Below are 24,728 nucleotides of genomic sequence, written 5' to 3' on the forward strand. Positions count from 1 at the left end.
CGCAGCTCCTCTCTGGGAGCAATGCCATGTGATACGGAGCCCAGAGCGCAGCACCTCTCTGGGAACAATCCCATGTGATAAGGAGCACAGAGCGCAGCACCTCTCTGGGAACGATCCCGTGTGATACAGAGCACAGAGCGCAGCTCATCTCTGGGAGCAATGCCATGTGATACGGAGCCCAGAGAGCAGCACCTCTCTGGGAACAATACCGTGACGAGGACTGAGGATCCTATTTGTAGCTGGATATTCAGCACATAATAGGAGGATTTACCTTGGATAAAGGGGTTCAGCCACAAAATGCCACTCATGTCAAAATAGTTGTTACGATAAGTCTAATCAACTAACAGTATAAGGGTCTGGTCATATGGACGGACCGGCAGCACAAAAAAAAAAAATCTCTTTATCGGCAGTCATTTAGTAGCCTGTTTACAAAGGCAGACCAAAGTAAACGATGTGGCCAGAGCAAGATTAATCATAGAAAAAAGACCTAAAAAACTATATTTAATTAAATACGCATTAAAAAGACGTATAATCATCCAATAACAGACATACATACAAAATGGGGTATAAATAATGTAGAGAGATAAGTCAAGGGAATTGCTAACTCCACCCTACCCTAGTACCTGTTCTGTAGCCTGCCTACCAGCAGAGGTTGGCACCCTAGGGGGATTCAATAGTGGCAAAAGATCATTTCACCTGTTGAACGAGGGTTTTGCGCGTTCATCGGGTGATCTGCAGCCTGTTTACATGGCAAGATAAATGTGAAAGGAGCGTTAGTAAGAAGACTCGTGCATGATGATCTTTTGGAGTAATAGCAACTTATGTACAGGGAAGTCCACTTCAGAGCAGCATCTTGCAGTACGATGTATGTGAGGCACTATGTCCTGTCTTATAGTGAACCTTTCATGTCGAAAAGTGCTGCAGATATGTGGTTAATCATGTTCTAAAGCTGTGCGGGGTGCCAGCTTCCAGGAGGAAATTAACTTTATTCTTCCCAGCAACCTCTAGCGTTCAGTTACAGAGGTGCAGCTTCAGTACATCAATGTTGATCTGGCCTTCCGTCAGCGCCTATCTGGCCATCAGTCGGTGCCTACCTGGCCTTCAGTCAGCACCTACCTGGCCTTCAGTCAGCGCCTACCTGGCCTTCAGTCAGCACCTACCTGGCCTTCAGTCAGCGCCTACCTGGCCTTCAGTCAGCGCCTATCTGGCCGTCAGTCAGCGCCTACCTGGCCGTCAGTCAGCGCCTACCGGGCCTTCAGTCAGCGCCTACCGGGCCTTCAGTCAGCGCCTATCGGGCCTTCAGTCAGCGCCTACCTGGCCTTCAGTCAGCGCCTACCTGGCCTTCAGTCAGTGCCTATCGGGTCTTCAGTCAGCGCCTATCGGGCCTTCAGTCAACGCCTACCTGGCCTTCAGTTAGCGCCTACCTGGCCTTCAGTCAGCGCCTACCTGGCCTTCAGTCAGCACCTATCGGGCCTTCAGTCAGCGCCTACCTGGCCTTCAGTCAGCGCCTACCTGGCCTTCAGTCAGCGCCTACCTGGCCTTCAGTCAGCGCCTACCGGGCCTTCAGTCAGCGCCTATCGGGCCTTCAGTCAGCGCCTACCTGGCCTTCAGTCAGCGCCTATCGGGCTTTCAGTCAGCGCCTATTGGGCCTTCAGTCAGCGCCTATCTGGCCGTCAGTCATTTTTGGGTGCGGTTACAGTTGCTGTTCACTATGTACAGAGCGGTGATTGAAGCCGCACCAGCGCTCAGCGTTTCTGCTGCACGGCTGTACAACGGCTATTAACCTGCAAACTGGCCCCTTATCTGTAATAATAGTAATAACCCGTATAATCCGTAAGAGTGTTTGGAGACACGACAGGTTCCCTTTAAGACCCCAACCCACATTAGATAAATGTCAGCTGATCCTGTTATGTATAGGGTAGTGGTCTTCTGAACATTTGGAGATGTTAAATTTGAAGACAGGATCCTTCACTTTTCAGAGAAGTATGAGGCTCCAAGAGGAGTATAGAAGGAACAGAGGGTCCGGCAGCAGAAATCTCCATATTGGAAATACAAGTATGCTTATCTGAAAGGAGTATGCATGTATATGGGAGTTGGCCGACAGCCATCTCAGGTGACAGGACATCTCGCCGATAGGTGGTGCGATCAGTTGTGCACTACAACCTTGAAGTGCCATGTTGGTGGCACAGCTCATGCCCGCAGGTTATTACTGAACCCTCGGCCCAACCAGCAGGAAGGTTGTGGGGCTAATAAATATTAGGAGCGAGGGCAGCGCATTTCCTCATCCACATAAATTCCTGGCGGCCACTGACATTCGCTTTTCTCAGCTGTTTTATCGCAGCCACTAAGAGACTCACATGAGTGATGCGCCCGGAGAAAGGTTGTGTGTAATGTGTCAGCCATGTAAATGGGGCCTTTAAATAACTACAATGTTGCGAGGCAGCCTTTTATCAAGAAATATGATTGTAGAAGTGACACAGTGTGGCGGCTGGATGTGCCGTGAGCCCTGCACAGAGTCGGCGAAGTCTATAGCAGCGCTGGGTGTCATATAAAAGCCGTTTGTTAGCAGGGGTTAATGTCGGCTGATGTTGGCGGCACGACTGAGCGATGTACCTGTCGTCCTGTGACTATTAAGTGGTGGCTGCATTGCCGCCACAATCAGGCAGCGCTCAGGATGGTCCCCGGCGATTCTAATGAAAGCGTCTCCATGTGTCAGCACATCAGTAATGGATTATTTTCATCCATTTATTCTGTTTATGAATCGGTGACATATGTTTAGATTGGGAAATATATGAGGCTTAAAAATGACTTTATTGAAGAAAATTAATTTCCTCAATGCTGTGTGTGTAATGTGCTCGCTCCGGCGGATCTGCCACTCTTAATGATGCTGAGACGCACTTAAATGCTTTTACCCAACCGGAATTTCAGGCAACTGAAATAATAGTGAGAGGCAAGGATTAACCCCGTCACCGATCAGTCCCACGCAGCCGACAGACGAGGGGTTAACCAGAGCTCGGGACAAGAGGGGCAGACCACTGACCAGGCCGACCATCTGCAGCTACCATGGCAGCCGCTTCCCCCCCTCCGCCATATTGGACTCTTACTGCCCGTATACATCAGAATAAGGGGAAGAAGCCTCATCCCTGCCTGCGGTGCAGACTCCATTGCTTGGCCTACAACCCCTTATCTGACCAGTGTCTCTTCATGTGTTGATAACTCTGGTGGAGCTTCAATATATCCCGCTGATTTTGAGATTGTTTTTTTCGTGGCACATTATACTTTATGATGATGGTAAATTTAGGTCGATATGTTTTGTGTTTATTTATAAAACAGCAGAAATTTGACAAAAATGTTAGAGAATTAGCAATGTCAGACTTTGAATGCTTCTCCCTTTAATCCAGAGTCACACCACAGAAACCCTTAATAGATAACACTTCCCTCATGTCGGCTTTACATCAGCGCCATTTGTAAAATGTTACTTTATTTTGTTCGCCGTTGAGGAGGTTTAATAACGTAGCAGGAATTTTTCATTTTTTTCAAGGAAATTTACAAAATTTATTTTTTTTCGGGACGTATCCAAGTGTGAAGTGACTTTGGGGGTCCTATATGTTGGGAAACCTACAAAACTGACACCATTTTAAAAACTGCGCGCCCCCCCCCCCCACACACACACATATTGGAAACTGCAGTCAGGTAGATTATTAACCCTTCAGGTGATTTTCAGGAATTAATGCAAAGTGACATGACTGGAATGGTAAAGTGTATGATCACCTAAATATCGGTGACTTCTGCTCCGGCCGCTGTAGCCGGGAGACTCTGAGGCCGCTATTTGGCCGTGAATTGCCGGCAAATATCAGGACCCCACAATCATGATCTCTGAGGGCCGATGGGGATAAACAGGAAGCCCCCACACTGTCATTTATGTGATATAGTCACTATTGACAGCAGCATCTCAGGGATATGGACGGGGCCAGCACTGATCGTGGCTGATGCAGCAGGTTGTCAGCTATAGTGGACAGCGACAGCTGCTGTATTGTCACCTTCCGGGGGCGCTATTCTCCTGTATCTCAGGTCAGTAAGATGACGTATTGGTGTCATTGAGGGGTTAAGTGGGTCCACACAGAAAATCCACCCCCACCTCATACACCCAACATGTCATAAACATATGCAATCATTTTGGGCAAGTCTGTGGCCAGATATCTTAAGTGGGACCAATGATGAGGTTGGACACTGCCCGTCTATGAATAGAGTGGATCTGCTGTACCCGGCCTGACACTTCCCGTCTGCATGAATAGAATGGATCTGCTGTACCCGACCAGACACTGCCCGTCTGCATGAACAGAGTGGATCTGCTGTACCCGGCCGGACATTGCCCATCTGCATTGAATACTGTGGATCTGCTGTACCCGGCCGGACAATGCCCGTCTGCATGAATAGAGTGGATCTGCTGTACCCGGCCGGACACTGCCCGTCTGCATAAATAGAGTGGATCTGCTGTTCCCGGCCGGACACTGCCCATCTGCATGAATAGAGTGGATCTGCTGTACCCGGCTGGACACTGCCCATCTGCATTAATACTGTGGATCTGCTGTACCCGGCCGGACACTGCCCGTCTGCATGAATAGAGTGGATCTGCTGTACCCGGCCGGACACTGCCCGTCTGCATGAATAGAGTGGATCTGCTGTACCCGACCAGACACTGCCCGTCTGCATGAACAGAGTGGATCTGCTGTACCCGGCCGGACATTGCCCATCTGCATTGAATACTGTGGATCTGCTGTACCCGGCCGGACAATGCCCGTCTGCATGAATAGAGTGGATCTGCTGTACCCGGCCGGACACTGCCCGTCTGCATAAATAGAGTGGATCTGCTGTTCCCGGCCGGACACTGCCCATCTGCATGAATAGAGTGGATCTGCTGTACCCGGCTGGACACTGCCCATCTGCATTAATACTGTGGATCTGCTGTACCCGGCCGGACACTGCCCGTCTGCATGAATAGAGTGGATCTGCTGTACCCGGCCGGACACTGCCCGTCTGCATGAATACTGTGGATCTGCTGTAACCGGCCGGACACTGCCCGTCTATGAATAGAGTGGATCTGCTGTACCCGGCCGGGCAATGCCTGTCTATGAATATTGGTGATCTGCTGTACCCGGCCGGACAATGCCCGTCTGCATGAATAGAGTGGATCTGCTGTACCCGGCTGGACACTGCCCGTCTGCATGAATAGAGTGGATCTGCTGTACCCGGCTGGACACTGCCCGTCTGCATGAATAGAGTGGATCTGCTGTACGCGGCCGGACACTGCCCGTCTGCATGAATACTGTGGATCTGCTGTACCCGGCCGGGCAATGCCCGTCTATGAATACAGTGGATCTGCTGTACCCGGCCGGACACTGCCCGTCTGCATGAATACTGTAGATCTGCTGTACCCGGCCGGACACTGCCTGTCTGCATGAATACTGTGGATCTGCTGTACCCGGCCGGACACTGCCCGTCTGCATTAATACTGTGGATCTGCTGTACCCGGCCGGACACTGCCTGTCTGCATGAATACTGTAGATCTGCTATACCCAGCCGGACACTGCCCGTCTGCATGAATAGAGTGGATCTGCTGTACCCGGCCGGGCAATGCCTGTCTATGAATACTGTGGATCTGCTGTACCCAGCCGGACACTGCCCGTCTGCATGAATACTGTAGATCTGCTGTACCCGGCCGGACACTGCCCGTCTGCATTAATACTGTGGATCTGCTGTACCCGGCCGGACACTGCCTGTCTGCATGAATACTGTAGATCTGCTATACCCGGCCGGACACTGCCCGTCTGCATGAATAGAGTGGATCTGCTGTACCCGGCCGGGCAATGCCCGTCTATGAATACTGTGGATCTGCTGTACCCGGCCGGACACTGCCTATTTGCATGAATACAGTGGATCTGCTGTACCCGGCGGAGTTGTGCTGCTCATCTCCGCAGCTGCTAACAGCGGGAAGCACCAGAGCAGCTGATCGGTGGTGGTGCCGGACCCCCACTAATCAGATATTGAGGAGGCATCTTTAGAAATGGTTATCAGTATATAAGTAGTGGAGTGTGTTCATCCCCCGGGAGACGAGATTAGCTGCACCCCCCAAGAAATGAGGATGCCCTGAAAGTGAAGGTCCGTCAGTTGTATTTCTTCTCGGGACGACGTCAGGGACAGAGTCTGGCATCTCTGCTCCCAATCCGGGACCTGACGTATATTGGGCAGCTGCTTTTTGACCGTGCAGTCATCTCAGGATCTGTGTATTGCGTCCGCTCCAGATTTACCGTAATACTAAGCTGGCAACAGATGACCTGTTCCTCACTACAGTGATTTATTTGGGACCCCCTAGCGCAAATGTGGCAGGAAGATGACAGGAGAGTGGGGTTAAATGCCATCCTCGAGCCTCCCTGGAAGTGGCTATCATTAGGCCAGCGGCACGCTCGTTTCTTCCCATTGGATCACAGTGAGAGGTCAATTGTGTGGCCCCGGCTACTCGTTCTAATTGCCACCAGTTTACCTAAATTCTCTCACACTGTCCTCACGGGAGGGTTATCATAGGGAGTGTGGAAAAAGACAATTTACAGGCAGTGTCATGTGGAGAGTCCACCCGACTGTTTCTGGCTGTAATGGCCTCGTACATGATTGAGCGAGCCTCGTCCTCTGCACACAGGGATAATAATGCGTCTCCGCAGGGATCGCTGCTCAGCTACTTTAGATCTTACTGTAAAGGGCAGAAATGGAAAAACATTTACCTTACACTGAAAATGTCTGTTCCCCCCGAGTCTTCTTCGAGGTGCTGGACACCCCACTATTCTGTTTATTCACTTCACTGTCGCCTGCCCTTGTGTCCCATCATTGGGCGACTCGGGGTCAGTATCCGACACCTGCTGGCACTCTGCCTCTGTCACCCTATGGGGCTAGGCGAGAACGCAGGCCTGAGCCAATATTACAACCCGAGGTTCCTCCGTGGTTCATCCCTTTTATTGGAGAACTTAGAAGATTATTATTACGATACATCAGATTCTTGTTGAGGGTCCCGATCTGCTGCTCCTTGCAGTCATCATGTCACATTAATGAGGAACGAGGTACTGTCCTGTGAAGAGCGAACCCTGCACTGGGCTCATAAACCTAACGACTGCTCCGGAGCCGTGTGGGCGCAGGTAATGCACGGAGCAGGCCTATGTGGCAGACATAATGAATGTGCGCCTTTACAGGCCGTACGTCTCAGCCAGCAGGTTGCAGAGCAGCAGATCGGACAGATGTTGGAGCAGACTGGAACAGAGCCGTGTGCTGCATCCAGGCTCTGCACATTACTCCTGACATCTGGATGTTGCTGTAGCGGGGACTTCGCCTCGAGCCAGGAGGCTGCAAGGAACCTCGCGGCACTCCGAGCAGGGTCTTTGCTACTCTTTAAGCGATTAGTGCACCGAGCCGGGAATAATGCTGAATTATCGCTCTGCTGCTTCCTAGCATGGAATCCCGGGATGAAAGACAGACAAGAGAAGGCTATTTACAGTCAGACAGGACTAATTATCAACTACATGGATTGTGTTCCCTTTCATCTGCTCGTCACCACGAAGGATTCAAGGAAACGAAGAAGGAACGATGCAAAGTTACAGCTGCTAATTATGTTTCTATAGATATGTATCTATACAATGTATCACTCACATGGCCACAAAGCAGTCAGGAATAATGAGGGTCCGCACGGGTCCCAAACATCACCTCGCGGAGAAGCTGCTGCTCCGTATTCTCTCTGCACATATCAATGAGAGATCCACCACACAGACCCTTCTCAGACGTCAGCAGATCCTACTTATAACATCTAGAGTTTTACATTTCTAAGGGGAGTTAACAATGATCAGCCATATTATTAAATCCAGACAGGTGAAGTAAATGCATTGAAGAGATGGATTTAAAGACGCAGAGATGCCGATGACAGAAACCTAGATTTTCTCTACACAAGTTACTAGTGTGGCGGCACTTACAGCTTGTGATATAAGCACTAATCCCGTCAGTAAATCTATAGGAAAGCTGCTATTGTCATGAAATTCCGCCCAGATGTCGGGAACGACCCGTCCAATCCACACAGGACAGGAATCACCATAATGTCCATAAATTATGTGGAATAATGAGAGATGACGCAGGGTAAAGTACTGAACACATGAAGAAAGAGAGGAGCAAAAAGCCCTAGAAACTCCTGACACCGGCTGAGATCTATCAGTAATTAGGAAGCAATCCTGCCCCTTACTGACATAAGAAAAGGTTTAATCATAATAAAAGATACACATTCTTCACTGTAAGAGCCGTGAGATTATGGATTCTTCACTGTAAGAGCCGTGAGGTTATGGATTCTTTACTGTAAGAGCCGTGAGATTATGGATTCTTTACTGTAAGAGCCGTGAGATTATGGATTCTTTACTGTAAAATCAGTGAGATTATGGATTCTTTACTGTAAGAGCCATGAGATTATGGATTCTTTACTGTAAGAGCCGTGAGATTATAAATTCTTCACTGTAAGCCGTGAGATTATGGATTCTTTACTGTAAGAGCCGTGAGATTATGGATTCTTTACTGTAAGAGCCGTGAGATTATGGATTCCTTACTATAAGAGCCGTGAGATTATGGATTCTGTACTGTAAAATCAGTGAGATTATGGATTCTTTACTGTAAGAGCAGTGAGATTATGGATTCTTTACTGTAAGAGCCGTGAGATTATGAATTCTTTACTGTAAGAGCCGTGAGATTATGGATTCCTTACTGTAAGAGCCGTGAGATTATGGATTCTTCACTGTAAAATCTGTGAGATTATGGATTCTTTACTGTAGGAGCAGTGAGATTATGGATTCTTTACTGTAAGAGCCGTGAGATTATGGATTCCTTACTGTAAGAGCCGTGACACTATGAATTATTTACTGTAAGAGCCGTGACACTATGGATTCTTTACTGTAAGAGCAGTGACACTATGGATTCTTTACTGTCAGAGCAGAGAGATTATGGATTATTTACTGTAAGAGCCTTGAGATTATAAATTATTTACTGTAAGAGCCTTGAGATTATAAATTCTTTACTGTCAGAGCAGTGAGATTATGGATTATTTACTGTAAAAGCTTTCAAATTATAGATTCTTTAATGTAAGAGCTGTGATACTGTGAAACTCTCTGCCACATGATGTTGTAATGGTTTACCACAACAGAGAGGAGCCAAAAGACCGCAGCGTGATCTGATTTCTCTTACTCCTGCACTGATGAGAAGCACATCATCTTCATATTAAATGGTACCAGTTTCTTTTGGCAGTGCAGGGGTTAATCTGCTCAGTTGAGAGCTCCTGGAAGCTTTCCTGCACTAAGGCTCTTAGCTGTTCACTGTTAGCCACTTCTATATCCTATATAATCTGGTCCTGGCTTGCACTCATTGTCAGAGGATAGCTTTTGCTGCATGGCTGGAAGTTGTTGGTGGTTGTTATTGGAGAAGGCACTTGGTGGACTTTTCTGTGACTGTTGCTAGGTTTTGAGTGTGTGATAATTCCCTTCCTTCTCCTACTTTGGTTTTACCCCATCCTCCACTCCCCGATGCATTCCTCCGTTATATGTATATTTGTATGATTCATATCTTCCTTTATCCCTGTTCGTATTATATTGTTAGTCTGGTTGGTGTATTACGGTACACTACTGCTCTCCTCTTCCCTGGGTGGGGAGGGTACAGACTGAGGGCAGATTCAGGAGCTAAGGCAAGGTATGAGAAGTAATCTGGGGAACAGGGCGAGCTAGGCACAGGGAAGGAGCCCCTGCCGCTGGGCCACTTGGCAACAGAGTCGTGACATCAGTATTTCAATGTCAAAACCATTAGAGTCTCCAAAACACAGAACAGGCGTCACTCTTTCAATTATTGTTTTTCTCTGCAAGTCTATTCCTGGTTCTAGCATAGAAAGACTGGTGTAAAATACTGACCAAATACTGATCTGTGAACAAGCCTTTACGGAATAGGTTGCATTCAAAACGAAGTGGTGGATAAATGTTTTCCAAAGATGGTCACTGAGAACAAGCAGAAAGGCCATGGCTGCCCAAGCCTTCACTGATGTGTGTGGGGAAGGATGGCTAGCCCGTCTGGGCTGATCACACAGAAGCTTACTGTGCCCCAAATTATAAGTTCTTGATAGAAAGGTGTCAGAACACACAGAAAATCTCTGCAACAATAGAGAGTGGTCACAACACGCAGACCATCGCAGCTCTGCGTCGCCACAGATCACCCTTTATGCCTCTGAAATAGTCTACTGTGGGCAAATGGCCGTAAGAAGTGGGTTACAGAGCTATGGAAGAAGGCAGCGTAACTAATGAACCATATGGATGATGGTGTCTGTACATCACTTACCTGGGAAAGAGATGGATGCAGGATGGAGTGCAGGCAAGCCGGCCGTCAGTGTGCCTACATGTGCCACCTACCTAAGCATTGGACAGTCCCCGCTTTATGGCAGAAGGATTCTCTAATTACAACGTCTCTCTACACAGGATAATGGGTATGAAGAGAGGAACTGAGGAAGAAACAAATCAAGGTAATGACTTCTCTCCAATTTCCCAGATCTCAATCCGATTGATCACCTGTGGAATATGTGGTGTAAGGAGGCTGGTGGCCGTGTAGTCAATGGGAGGTATGTGTCACAGAGATGGCTGCTCCCTGCGATGCTACCCGGAATATTTTGTCTTTAGTACATGTGATCACCAAGATGTCGTTTAGTGCACCTGGGTCTGGGTTGCGGCTAGCTATGAGAGATGGCTACCCACATACCTCACCGTACCCCTTTTCCCTGCAGGTCCTGCAGTTGGTTGAGGACCTGCAGTGATGTCACGATCACGTGGCCAGGCCCATGTGCCACATACCTCACCTATGGGTGTGGTTACAGCATATGTAGTGGAGGTGGACAGATTGCCATGTGTCCAGGCGGGACACTACAGAGTGGTCTGTGACTTGGGAGGCAGACCAAGCCTGCGTGCCCACAGGTCTGAGGGAGCAGAGCTCCGCTATGGACATTGAGGCTTTGTCTGCCTCATGTAAAGACTGCTTACCTTTTGTTGGTGGTTTATGAAGCAAACAAACCCATGAGGACGTTCAAGAGAACATGCTTCCCTTTTTTCATTACAGTCATGTATGAACAGCAGTATGCCACATCTGTCACCCGCCCCAACGCCAGTTCATAGAAGATGGCCCCTGATTATTGCCTGTATGTTGCATTTTCATATAATAATTTCTATTTCTATAGCGCCAACATATTCTGCAGCACTTCACAAAAAATTCCTCGCTCAAGGGGCAACTGACGCAGAGAATTTTGCAGCTTTGCTGCAGCGATTTCCAGCGCCCACATGTCATGTTGTCCACAATGACAGCCATCTCTGTAGACTGCCAGGATCAGGTGGGAGAGACGGAGCCTGGAGTTGCTGAATGTCATTGGGTCGTTTGATGCTTAGACGGCCAGAAGTGAACAACCCCGCTTACTCAGATGTGCCGAATCTCTCCTCAGAGCAACATTCAGTCTGTTACGTTTGCTGCAAATGAGGGAGCAGAGGACTAGGCACAATATACGGCTCGGTGCGTCTCTGCAAACTCCCTGTACAGATGGAACAGAGCGGAGCTTTACCCAGCACAACTTATGGGGTCCGTGCTGTTACATAGGACTGCAGGCAGCATCTTACATGTATAAACCAACATTAAAGAGTTACAGCTCATCTCGGCTACATCTGGAGTTGCCAACAGCACCTTTGTTTCTAGACATGTGACCTTGGCCTTTCTTCTTGGTGACAAGGCAGAAGTTTCTCTTTCTTCCAGAGGTTTTTTCTGCTCTTCTTTGGGGGAGTTTGTGGGGCGGGGGCCGCACTCAGTCACATCAGAGGCATGAAAGGCGGCTGTATTTGAATATCAGACGCTTTGTGTTTGTCGCGGGATGTCTTATTCTCTTTATGTATACACAGGACGTGGGATTGTGCCGCTACTTTAAATATTGAAAATGATTTCCTATTCATATCATCCCCATTAATACTTCATCAGCTCTGCGCCGTCTTTGATATCACACTGGAGACATGTTATATATTTCTTATGTGCACCTTTCCCCTATAGATACACTGCTCAAAACTGACGACAAACTCAACTCTGCGTTATCTGTATGTTCAGTACATGAACAGCAGATGTAGGAGATGAGATCTGAGTAACATTATTAGAAGACGACACTTTCCTGCCTCACAATGTAGTAACGAGGCTTTACAGGCGTCCTCCCTGCGCTGAGCAGCTGCTCCTGCCACACGGAGGGGTCACTTGCAGCTACAGTTATGTGCCACATTCACCCGTCACTGCCCTGTGCCCCGAGAGTCAGCACGTCACTGCCCTGTACCCCGAGAGTCAGCCCGTCACTGCCCTGTAACCCGGGAGTCAGCCCGTCACTGCCTTGTAACCCGGGAGTCAGCCCGTCACTGCCCTGTAACCCGGGAGTCAGCCCGTCACTGCCCTGTAACCCGGGAGTCAGCCCGTCACTGCCCTGTAACCCGGGAGTCAGCCCGTCACTGCCCTGTAACCCGGGAGTCAGCCCGTCACTGCCCTGTAACCCGGGAGTCAGCCCGTCACTGCCCTGTAACCCGGGAGTCAGCCCGTCACTGCCCTGTAACCCGGGAGTCAGCCCGTCACTGCCCTGTAACCCGGGAGTCAGCCCGTCACTGCTCTGTAACCCGGGAGTCAGCCCGTCACTGCCCTGTAACCCGGGAGTCAGCCCGTCACTGCCCTGTAACCCGAGAGTCAGCCCGTCACTGCCCTGTACCACGGGAGTCAGCCCGTCACTGACATCCTTATTTCTTATTTTAATTCCCTTTTTTTTTCTTTTTTCTTTTTTTTTTTTTTACAGAAATATGGTACCCAGGACTTGTAGAAGAGTCTCCTCTTCTCCAGACCCGGGTACCATCCGCACATGAAGCGCTCACTTTACGCATGGTGGGCATAGCCACATGCGTAAAGTAGGCATTTCAATGGAATCCTATGGCTGCGGAATCGCATAGCGGTAAGTCCGCAGCATGGGCACAGCAACTGCAGAATCCCATAGGATTGCATGGCAATGCGGTTTTTAAGCATTTTGCCGCGCAAAAAACGTGGCAGAAACGCATAAAAAACGCAACATTGGCACACAGCCTCAGTGTTTCTGGGTGAAACATGGATGATTTTTCTTATACGCTCATGTAGACTTGGCCTCATGTGATTTTTGTGCACCCAGATAAGATTTCTCTAATTGTATGATGCTCTTCCTTGCTTCCCTTCTTCTGTCTTTTGGTGCTTGTGTTCTGTGTGGAGCAGACTGTCTATGGATGGGGACGATTTCCTTCTGAGAGAGCACAATGGGCTGCGTCGTCCAGTTACTGGAATCCATATTTCTCCAAGACAGAGAGAAATAAAACCCAGAGGAGACGCGGCAGCGCTAATTGTTAATTCTTCAATGATGTCTCTTTCCGGAATTGTATCATTTCCCCCGGAGGAGGTCAGGATCCTCAGTGTGAATTTATGTCACATGTGGCTGCAGGATGTCCCCTCCATAAGAGTGGACAGACAGAGGACCGAGGACAAACGGCCACATGTATGCGATACGTAGAAAGATCAATGACTTCTGCAGACGACCCATCTGATGAAATATGGCATATGGTCTGACTGTAGATCACCCCTCCGCAGCTTGCATCCTTCCTAGGCTCTGCTCTAAGAGGCATGGTTTCTCCAAGGTATTCCTCATATTGATAAGTCATGTGGAGACATTATTGGGGAGGCAGCACGGTTTATCGTCTCCTCTGTCCGGGTGGAACAAGCCTGAGTCACTCATGTAGATTGCTGGGCTACGTGGATTGAGGAGCATTCAGCCAACGGGCAGTCTACTAGACAGGCTCCTGGTACTCGGCAGCTCTGGCCTCGTGCACGTCTGCGGGAGCCTCACCTTTTTTGCTGTATGTTTGGTGTCAGGATTCTGCACCCGCTCATCGTTCTAGTTATGCATCTGCGTATTTCAGACACACGTGTTCACCGATCTTGCAGCAGTTATGGACAAGTCGACCATTTGTAGAATGAATAGTAATCAGCCGTGTGCTGGAGGGCCGGTCAGGAGCAGACTGGACGCGGTGGTGAGGCCCATGGACCAGGCCGCAGACATCTGCTTTTCAGCAAGGCGGTGTCACCAAGACGGGCAGCTTGGTCCCTCTTGTGTGGCGCGCTCCATCCTTCACAGATGTAGCGGATATTTTTAAGTTGCAGCATCTGTGTCCCTGGCACGTCCACTGGCAGAAGCCTCCATTTGCCTCTGGCGCCGTCACATGGCTCAGCCCCTGCGTCTGCCAGTTGCCATCTATCTTACCTTTCATTCTTCACTTTGCTCATTTTTATGTTGTGACTGCAATGCCCTTAGTGTCTCATCGGTGGGAACCTGCGCACTTCCACATCCGTCTTTTCAGGGGACGCTAATTAGGAGCAATATGTTGATCAGCTGCAGCTATGTTAATTACAGCAAGGGTCTTTATAGTGGGGGAGAGATTTTTTCATATTTGTCTTTTTGCACTATTTTACCATTTCATTTTCGCAGCTACAAAGCCAAAGTGAAATGTGATTGGCCTCCCAGTCACCTCTGTGTTTCTGTCGTCTGAACCCAATTACTCATTGTCTTCATCGCTGAATATTCGGCTGCATAAATAAAGTATCACAGATTTGCATATTTTATTTAGTACAGTGGCAAATAATGTTTCTTAACTAGGTCTCAACAGACTTTCATTTTTACTTGAGAGGGAGAAAAAAATCCCCCAGAGCTGTCGTTTTAGGACATTTTCACTAAAGGAAGGAGAACAAAAACCTAAATTCCGAGCAGAGGAAACTAATTTGTGTGTAAAAATTCACAGATACTCTTCATTATTGGCAGCTACTGCCAGACATTGTACTGGTCTGTTTGTGGAGGGACCGAGGAGAGACGATGGCGGTGGGCGACCACCACGTTCAGCCTCCGAGGCCTGCCACCTGATCATGAAGTAGCCAGGTTGGTTGTATTTTATTCCCTCTGCTCCCGAGTATTCCTTTTTTTTATCTGCCATACAATTCCATAGATATGGGCATTTTTTATGGTCTTTACAAGAGGCTGAGGCTCACAGAATAATGAAATCCTAAAGACGTGCCCCCACAGAACCAAAATACGTACTTTTCTAGAACCGTATGGCAGACTAAGAAAGAAATAGACGCAGTACTCCGGAGCGGCAGTAATAAAATAAGAGCAAATACCCAACACTTCACCTTGTGACCGCTGATCCTTGGTGCCGATCCCCGGGCAGCATGTATCAGGCGCCGGCAGCATGATCTCAGCCACGTTGGGCTGTTACAGAGAAAAGGTTACTTTAAAAGCCGCTGGGACCAAGTCGTACAGGAGACTAGTTGGACAGGGAGGTCCCCGGTAGTTTACCGGCCCGCTGCCTGGACTGTCAGCTCTGTGCATATAGGGAGACCTGTCAGTCAATGCTCAGTGATGAAACCAAAAGTGTGTATGGAAAGTGTTAGGACTTTATATTGTACAAAAATGAACCTATAAGACTGGACACCCCCTATAGACAGCGGGGTATAAAGGTGACATCCCAGACCACGGGATGAGACCCGCCACAGTGGCCTGACCGACCACTACTGTGCTTCAGACCTGTCTCCATCCAGTCTCCTCACCTGTCTAGCTGCAGCCTAACTTCTTATACCGCAATAGTTTATAGCCATCAGGGCGTAATCCGAGGTGTAAGGAGATCTCGAGGCCACAATATGCAGAAATAGAAGGAGCCATTCCTGTTAGTGACATGGGAGCACAGAGATGCAGCTGACATTGCCACTTGTTTTACAGCAGATCTATGCAGCGCAGCTCGCCACCATGCAGGTGTCTCCAGGAGCCAAGATGCCGCCCACGCCTCAGCCACCAAACTCTACCGGAGCCCTGTCTCCCACCGGTATGAAGAGCGAGAAGAGAGGGACCAGCCCCATCACACAGATCAAGGTGAGCCCTTACTGGACAGGTCGGTGGGCACCAAGCCATCGCTCTGGGGCCCTCAATCTGATGAATGGTATACAAGTGCTTCCCGCCTGTGCCTTTCTGGGCCTCTACTAATCGAATCTCTGGGTTCTGTCTCAGGGACATGGCTGATTATTTCATGTTTTTCTGTCATGGTCCTCTGATTAATTTTTAATGAAGGAAATGTTATGATAAGCCTTTGGAAGATGCTGTGGTGTCTCCGGTCACCTCTGTCTCCTGGGGCTAGCTGCAGAGATTGGAGAGTCCATTCCCATCAGGATAGGAATCGCTGAGCTTCCCTGAATAATGAGATAATCTTCAGGAAACCCCCAATAGGCGTCACCCACCGGCCCCTTTAGAGAACACCCAGATCCCCAGGTGATGCAAGACGTCCTAGTCAGGACAGACCTGTATATCCCGTCATTCTATGTCGCCTGTTCCCGGCGTGTGTCAGACTTGTGCAGCACCTACACATCTGCATCCACTTAGAAAAGACATTAAGATATTAGGAAAATAAATCAAAGAAATGCACATTATTAAAGAAAACCGGTTGGTATGGAGACGGCTGATTGATATGGTAACAAAACGTGTCCTAGACACCTGGCCCCAAACTCTGAATCCTCCAGGCGACTCTGCAGCGTAAGACGCTCCGGCAGCCACGGGGACACTATGTGCAACATGACAGACAACGCCTAGGAAAACACAAAAGTGGAATGTGTCCAAAGTAATGTGGTGCTCGGTAAAGACGGGCAGATGGTCTGCCACAGTACAGAACATGTGTCATTCCAGGGGTCCTCAGAGCCTCGTAACCCACCACGTGATGTACAGGCCGACGTCCTGTCTTTGCCGTATCAGAGCAGCTCCGTCGGATGCTCATCAAACCCGCAGGGGTAGAGAATATTTAGGAGATTTCACTGCCTAAGGGTATGTTCACACGTTCCTGATTTCAATCCTTTTTTTTGAGGACTAAGGCCATGTTCACACGATCCTTTTTTGATCCTTTTTTTTTCAGGTCCTGATTTGGAAAACCCGCAGTGCAAAACTGCACTGCTGATTTTCCTGCAGTTTCTTCTGCAGATTCCTCTGCGGGTTTTCAACAGCACTTTCCTATTGGTGCCTGTTGAAAACAGGAGCTGAATCCGCAGAAAGAAGTGACATGGTACTTCTTTTTTTCTGCAGGCAAATCCTCGCGGATTTGCCTGAGAAAAAAAGGATAGTGGGCACAGCGGTTTTTGTTTTCCATAGAGTAACATTGGACTGTACCCTGCATGGAAAAAGGACCTGAAAAAAAAAGGATCAAAAAAAGGATCGTGTGAACATAGCCTAAAACCGCAGCTCTTGGCAGAAAACGCAGGTGCGTTTTTGGTGCGTTTTTGGTGCGTTTTTTGATGCGGTTTTTGATGCGTTTTTTTATGCAGTTTTCTCTGCAGATTGTCTGTGTTTGACACAAATAAAGCTTTAACTGCAGTGGGGGAAAAAAAAAAAAGAAATGATGTCATTTCCTTGTCCAACCCTTTTCTTCCTCCATCCTCCATTTTGGGACTAAACACCAAAATGAGTGGACGTGTTTTGAATGACAGCGCTCCGCAGAGTGCTGAGCGTAGGCCAGATCACAGCCCGCGGATCCAGCTCTATCCAGCTATTTAAGTCTACGTTCACATTTGCGGTCTGCGCCGCAGCGTCGCCGCATGCGTCATGCGCCCCTATATTTAACATGGGGGCGCATGGACATGCGTCGCACTTGCGTTTTGCGCCGCATGCGTCACTGCAGCGCACGCATCTGGGCGCAGAGGACGCAGCAAGTTGCATTTTTGCTGCGTCCAAAATCAATCAAAAAAAGGACGCATGCGGCGCAAAACGCAGCGTTGTGCATGCGTTTTGCTGCGTTTGTTTGCGTTGTGTGTTGCGGCGCCGACGCTGCGGCGCACAACGCAAATGTGAACATAGCCTAAGTGCCACGTATTTAAGTGCCACGTATTTCAGTGCCACGTATTTCAGTGCCACATATTTCAGTGCCACGTATTTCAGTGCCACGTATCACGTATTTCAGTGCCACGTATCACGTATTTCAGTGCCACGTATTTCAGTGCCACGTATCACGTATTTCAGTGCCTCGTATCACGTATTTCAGTGCCACGTATTTCAGTGCCACGTATCACGTATTTCAGTGCCACGTATCACGTATTTCAGTGCCACGTATTTCAGTGCCACGTATTTAATTGCCACGTATCACGTATTTAAGTGCCACGTATTTAAGTGCCACGTATCACGTATTTCAGTGCCACGTATCACGTATTTAAGTGCCACGTATTTAAGTGCCACGTATCACGTATTTAAGTGCCACGTATTTAAGTGCCACGTATCACGTATTTAAGTGCCACGTATTTAAGTGCCACGTATCACGTATTTAAGTGCCACGTATCACGTATTTCAGTGCCACGTATCACACATATATACAACGTATAACACACTGACAGGAGCCATAGTTCCTGTCGGTGTGTCACTGCGCATGCGCGAGCGAGTTTACCGGCGGTCATTGACCCCGGCACTCTCGCTTAACGGCAGTGCTGCGTGGGAAAGTTCAACGCAGCTGTACTGCCGTTAACTGAGACGCCGGAGCCATTGAACTCCGGAACAGTACGCGATACACTGCTAGGAGCTTCGCTCCTGGCAGTGTATCGCCGGAGAGCAGGGGATCGGCGTGGGACACTCGTTTTATGGATTCTGCGGACAGGGAGTATGAATTTGATTTTTTATTTTGGGATTTCATCTAGGGGATCGAGGGCTTCGCCTACCAGTGTGCTGTTGGTGAGTATATACTCTGTGTTATATGTTGTATGTACTGTGTGTCATGTATGTGTCGCCGGACACAGGGACAACTCTCCCATCCTAATACCGGATGGGAGTAGTAGTCCCATACGGCGACTTAGCACAATGGTGGCACTAGCGTCGCATGGGGACACACACACACACATACACACACACATACACACACACATACCAAATCAATCAAACGGCCGACACGATCCCCATGCGACGGTATGCCTCCATGTCTCTCCGCCCAAGCACTTCCGCCCACGCACTTCCGGCCGCTTCCCCGCACTTCCTGCTGCAGCGGTTCTGCACCACAAACCGCAATAAAACCCGCAGATATATTTTTGATCTGCGGGTTTTACTGCGGGTTTGACCTCACAATGGAGGTCTATGGGTGCAGAACCGCTGCTGTTTCGGACAAAGAAGTGACATGCTCCTTCTTTTTTCCCGCAGCTATTCAGCGCGGCTTTTTTTGGGAAATTCAGGATCGTGTGCACAGTGGTTCCTGTTTTCCATAGGGTACATTGTACTGTACCCTGCATGGAAAAAAGCTGCGGAACCGCAGCGGCAAAACCGCTGCGGTTCCGCGGTAAAAAACGCACTGTGTGAACATGGCCTAAGGCTGCTTTCACACCTCAGTTTTTTGCCGTCAGGCACAATCCAGCAAATTTTGAAAAAAACAGATCCGGCAAAAGTTGCCGCCGGATCCATTTTTTTTCATAGACTTGTATTAGTGACGGATTGCGACGGATGGCCTCACGTTTCATCCATTTTTCGCAGGATCCGTCGCTGTCTGTTTTCTCGACGGACACAACGCGGCCTTCTGTCGCTTGCTATAATACAATCCTATGGCGCTGGATTCCGTTTTTTTAAGCTGAGCATGCGTTTTCCATTCTGGAGTCTCCCTCTCTCTCCTACAGTCTCCCTTTCTCTTCCTCTCTCTCTCCTGCAGTCTCTCCTGCAGTCTCCCTTTCTCTTCCTCTCTCCTGCAGTCTCCCTTTCTCTTCCTCTCTCTCCTGCAGTCTCCCTGTCTCTCTCTCCTGCAGTCTCCCTTTCTCTTCCTGTCTCTCTCCTGCAGTCTCACTTTCTCTTCCTTTCTCTCTCCTGCAGTCTCCCTTTCTCTCTCCTGCAGTCTCTCTCTCCTGCAGTCTCCCTTTCTCTTCCTCTCTCTCCTGCAGTCTCTCTCTCTCCTGCAGTCTCCCTTTCTCTTCCTCTCTCTCCTGCAGTCTCTCTCTCCTGCAGTCTCCCTTTCTCTTCCTCTCTCTCTCCTGCAGTCTCTCTCTCCTGCAGTCTCCCTTTCTCTTCCTCTCTCTCCTGCAGTCTCCCTTTCTCTTCCTCTCTCTCTCCTGCAGTCTCCCTCTCCTGCAGTCTCCCTTTCTCTTGCTCTCTCTTTCCTGCAGTCTCCCTTTCTCTTCCTCTCTCTCCTGCAGTCTCCCTGTCTCTTCCTCTCTCTCTCTCCTGCAGTCTCCCTTTCTCTTCCTCTCCCTCCTGCAGTCTCCCTCCCTCACCTGCAGTCTCCCTTTCTCTTCCTCTCTCTCCTGCAGACTCCCTATCTCTTCCTCTCCTGCAGTCTCCCTTTCTCTTCCTCTCTCTCCTGCAGTCTCCCTCCCTCTCCTGCAGTCTCCCTTTCTCTTCCTCTCTCCTGCAGTCTCTCTCTCTCCTGCAGTCTCCCTTTCTCTTCCTCTCTCTCTCCTGCTGTCTTCCTTTTTCTTCCTCTCTCTCCTGCAGTCTCCCTCCCTCCCCTGCAGTCTCCCTTTCTCTTCCTCTCTCTCCTGCAGTCTCCCTTTCTCTTCCTGTCTCTCTCTCCTGCAGTCTCTCTCTCTCCTGCAGTCTCCCTTTCTCTTCCTGTCTCTCTCCAGCAGTCTCTCTCTCTCCTGCAGTCTCCCTTTCTCTTCCTTTCTCTCTCTCCTGCAGTCTCCCTTTCTCTTCCTCTCTCTGCAGACTCCCTATCTCTTCCTCTCCTGCAGTCTCCCTTTCTCTTCCTTTCTCTCTCCTGCAGTCTCCCTTTCTCTTCCTCTCTCTCTCCTGCAGTCCCCCTTTCTCTTCCTCTCTCTCCTGCTGTCTCCCTCCCTCTCCTGCATTCTCCCTTTCTCTTCCTCTCTCTCTCCTGCAGTCTCCCTTTCTCTTCCTCTCTCTCTCTCCTGCAGTCTCTCTCTCTCCTGCAGTCTCCCTTTCTCTTCCTGTCTGTTATGACCTGGTGGTTACGGAGTGGTACTGAGATGACCTGGTGGGTAAAACCAATCATGGACAAGCTCAGAGGAGGTGGCAGCTCTACAGACAGTAATCACCTATATGACCTAGTGATTACGGAGCAGCACTGAAATGACCTAGTGGGTAAAACAAATAATGTACTAGCTCTGAGGAGGTGGTAACTCTACTGACCGCAATCCCTACTCCTAACACCAACACTAGAAATAGCCGTGGAGCGTTCCTATCTCTGCCTAGACGCCTCTTCACAGCCTAAGAACTAGCTACCCCTGAAGATGGAAACGGAAAACTATCTCGCCTCAGAGAAACCCCCAAAGGAAAGATAGCCCCCCACAAATATTGACGGTGAGTGAAGAGGGAAACGACAAACTCAGAAATGAAACTAGATTTTAGCAAAGGAGGCCACTACTATCTAAATAGACAGAGAAAGAAAAGGCTACTGTGCGGTCAGTATAAAAACTAAATGTCCACGCAGAGTTTACAAAAATAACCTCCACACCGACTCACGGTGTGGAGGGGCAAATCTGCAACCCCAGAGCTTCCAACTAGCCGGAATATTTCATGATGACAAGCTGGACAAAAGAGACATAACTTAAACTAAACAAAAGGTCATAGGCAGGGAAACACCCAAAAACTAGCAGAACTTATCTTCAGCTGAAATGGACTGGCCAACAGAGAACTTCCAGGAAAGGACTGAATCCACAGGAAGGAACATTGACAGCTGGCATCCACTACAGCCCAAAGCCCAGTTAAATAACAAGGCCAGGGAACCGATTAGTGAAAGCAGCTGCTAAGTACCACTTGAAACCACCAGAGGGAGCCCAAGAGCAGAACTCCCAAAAATACCATTTGCAACCACAGGATGGAGCCCAAGAACAGAACTCACAACACTGTCTCTCTCCAGCAGTCTCTCTCCTGCAGTCTCCCTTTCTCTTCCTTTCTCTCCTGCAGTGTCCCTTTCTCTTCCTCTCCTGCAGGCTCTCTCTCTCCTGCAGTCTCCCTTTCTCTTCCTCTCTCTCTCCTGCAGACTCCCTATCTCTTCCTCTCCTGCTGTCTCCCTTTCTCTTCCTCTCTCTCCTGCAGTCTCCCTCTCCTGCAGTCTTCCTTTCTCTTCCTCTCTCTCCTGCAGTCTCTCTCTCTCCTGCAGTCTCCCTTTCTCTTCCTCTCTCTCTCCTGCTGTCTTCCTTTCTCTTCCTCTCTCTCCTGCAGTCTCCCTCCCTCTCCTGCAGTATCCCTTTCTCTTCCTCTCTCTCCTGCAGTCTCCCTTTCTCTTCCTGTCTCTCTCCAGCAGTCTCTCTCTCTCCTGCAGTCTCCCTTTCTCTTCCTTTCTCTCTCTCCTGCAGTCTCCCTTTCTCTTCCTCTCTCTCCTGCAGTCTCCCTTTCTCTTCCTCTCTCTCTCCTGCAGTCTCCCTTTCTCTTCCTCTCTCTCTCCTGCAGTCTCCCTTTCTCTTCCTCTCTCTCTCCTGCAGTCTCCCTCTCCTGCAGTCTCCCTTTCTCTTCCTCTCTCTCCTGCAGTCTTCCTTTCTCTTCCTCTCCCTCCTGCAGTCTCCCTCCCTCACCTGCAGTCTCCCTTTCTCTTCCTCTCTCTCCTGCAGTCTCCCTTTCTCTTCCTCTCTCTCCTACAGTCTCCCTTTCTCGTCCTCTCTCTCTCCTGCAGTCTCTCTCTCTCTCCTGCAGTCTCCCTTTCTCTTCCTGTCTCTCTCCAGCAGTCTCTCACTCTCTCCTGCAGTCTCCCTTTCTCGTCCTCTCTCTCTCTCCTGCAGTCTCTCTCTCCTGCAGTCTCCCTTTCTCTTCCTGTCTCTCTCCAGCAGTCTCTCACTCTCTCCTGCAGTCTCCCTTTCTCTTCCTCTCTCTCCTGCAGGCTCTCTCCTGCAGTCTCCCTTTCTCTTCCTCTCTCTCTCCTGCAAACTCCCTATCTCTTCCTCTCCTGCAGTCTCCCTTTCTATTCCTCTCTCTCCTGCAGTCTCCCTCCCTCTCCTGCAGTCTCCCTTTCTCTTCCTCTCTCTCTCCTGCAGTCTCCCTTTCTCTTCCTCTCTCTCTCCTGCTGTCTTCCTTTCTCTTCCTCTCTCTCCTGCAGTCTCCCTCCCTCTCCTGCAGTCTCCCTTTCTCTTCCTCTCTCTCCTGCAGTCTCCCTTTCTCTTCCTGTATCTCTCCTTCAGTCTCTCTCTCCTGCAGTCTCCCTTTCTCTTCCTTTCTCTCTCTCGCCTGCAGTCTCCCTTTCTCTTCCTCTCTCTCTCCTGCAGTCTCCCTTTCTCTTCCTCTCTCTCTCCTGCAGTCTCTCTCTCTCCTGCAGTCTCCCTTTCTCTTCCTGTCTCTCTCCAGCAGTCTCTCTCTCTCTCCTGCAGTCTCCTTTTTTCTTCCTTTCTCTCTCTCCTGCAGTCTCCCTTTCTCTTCCTCTCCTGCACCTGCAGACTCCTTATCTCTTCCTCTCCTGCAGTCTCCCTTTCTCTTCCTCTCTCTCCTGCAGTCTCCCTCCCTCTCCTGCAGTCTCCCTTTCTCTTCCTCTCTCCTGCAGTCTCCCTTTCTCTCTCTTCTGCAGTGTCTCCTGCAGTCTCCCTTTCTCTTCCTCTCTCTCCTGCAGTCTCTCTCCTGCAGTCTCCATTTCTCTTCCTCTCTCTCTCTCCTGCAGTCTCCCTTTCTCTTTCTCTCTCTCTCCTGCAGTCTCCCTTTCTCTTCCTCTCTCTCTCTCCTGCAATCTCCCTTTCTCTTCCTCTCTCTCCTGCAGTCTCCCTCCCTCTCCTGTAGTCTCCTTTTCTCTTCCTCTCTCTCTCCTGCAGTCTCCCTTTCTCTTCCTCTCTCTCCCCTGCAGTCTCCCTTTCTCTTCCTCTCTCTCCTGCAGTCTCCCTTTCTCTTCCCCTCTCCTGCAGTCTCCCTTTTTCTTCCTCTCTCTCTCTCCTGCAGTCTCTCTCTCTCCTGCAGTCTCCCTTTCTCTTCCTCTCTCTCTCCTGCAGTCTCCCTTTCTCTCCTGCAGTCTCCCTTTCTCTCTCTCTCCTGCAGTCTCCCTTTCTCTTCCTCTCTCTCCTGCAGTCTCTCTCTCTCCTGCAGTCTCCCTTTCTCTTCCTCTCTCTCCTGCAGTCTCTCTCTCTCCTGCAGTCCCCCTTTCTCTTCCTCTCTCTCCTGCAGTCTCCCTTTCTCTTCCTCTCTCTCTCCTGCAGTCTCTCCTGCAGTCTCCCTTTCTCTTCCTTTCTCTCTCCTGCTGTCTCCCTCCCTCTTCTGCAGTCTCCCTTTCTCTTCCTCTCTCTCCTGCAGTCTCTCTCTCCTGCAGTCTCCCTTTCTCTTCCTTTCTCTCTCTCCTGCAGTCTCCCTCCTTCTCCTGCAGTCTCCCTTTCTCTTCCTTTCTCTCTCCTGCAGTCTCCCTCCATCTCCTGCAGTCTCCTTTTCTCTTCCTCTCCCGCTCTCCTGCAGTCTCCCTTTCTCTTCCTCTCTCTCTCCTGCAGTCTCCCTTTCTCTTCCTCTCCTGCAGTCTCCCCTTTTCTTTCTCCCCTGCAGTCTCTCTCTCTCTCCGGTCCAGCTAGTGGGCTCCGGGTAAGCTAGTTGGATCTGGCGAAAAACGGATCCGTCACAACGGATTCACAATTTTCGACCGATCCGTTTTTTCCCCAAATTCTACAGACTGAGCCTGACGGCAAAAAACTGATGTGTGAAAGTA

At 49.5% G+C, this 24,728-nt stretch overlaps 1 protein-coding gene across 13 annotated transcripts in view; it reads left to right on the forward strand.

Moving 5' to 3' along the window:
* SOX6 (SRY-box transcription factor 6) overlaps window positions 1–24,728 on the forward strand; it is a 739,261-nt gene that overhangs the window by 646,623 nt on the left and 67,910 nt on the right. For 11 of the 13 annotated variants that reach the window (XM_077286580.1, XM_077286582.1, XM_077286587.1 and 8 more), the window contains one exon: window positions 15,893–16,042. In XM_077286580.1, the coding sequence (XP_077142695.1) occupies window positions 15,893–16,042 (150 nt within the window). The remainder of the gene's footprint in view (window positions 1–15,892; window positions 16,043–24,728) is intronic. The other 2 variants (XM_077286586.1, XM_077286588.1) reach the window with 1 other exon arrangement.

This window comes from Ranitomeya variabilis, chromosome 2 (assembly GCF_051348905.1).
Source record: "Ranitomeya variabilis isolate aRanVar5 chromosome 2, aRanVar5.hap1, whole genome shotgun sequence".
Classification (NCBI taxonomy): Eukaryota; Metazoa; Chordata; class Amphibia; order Anura; family Dendrobatidae; genus Ranitomeya; species Ranitomeya variabilis.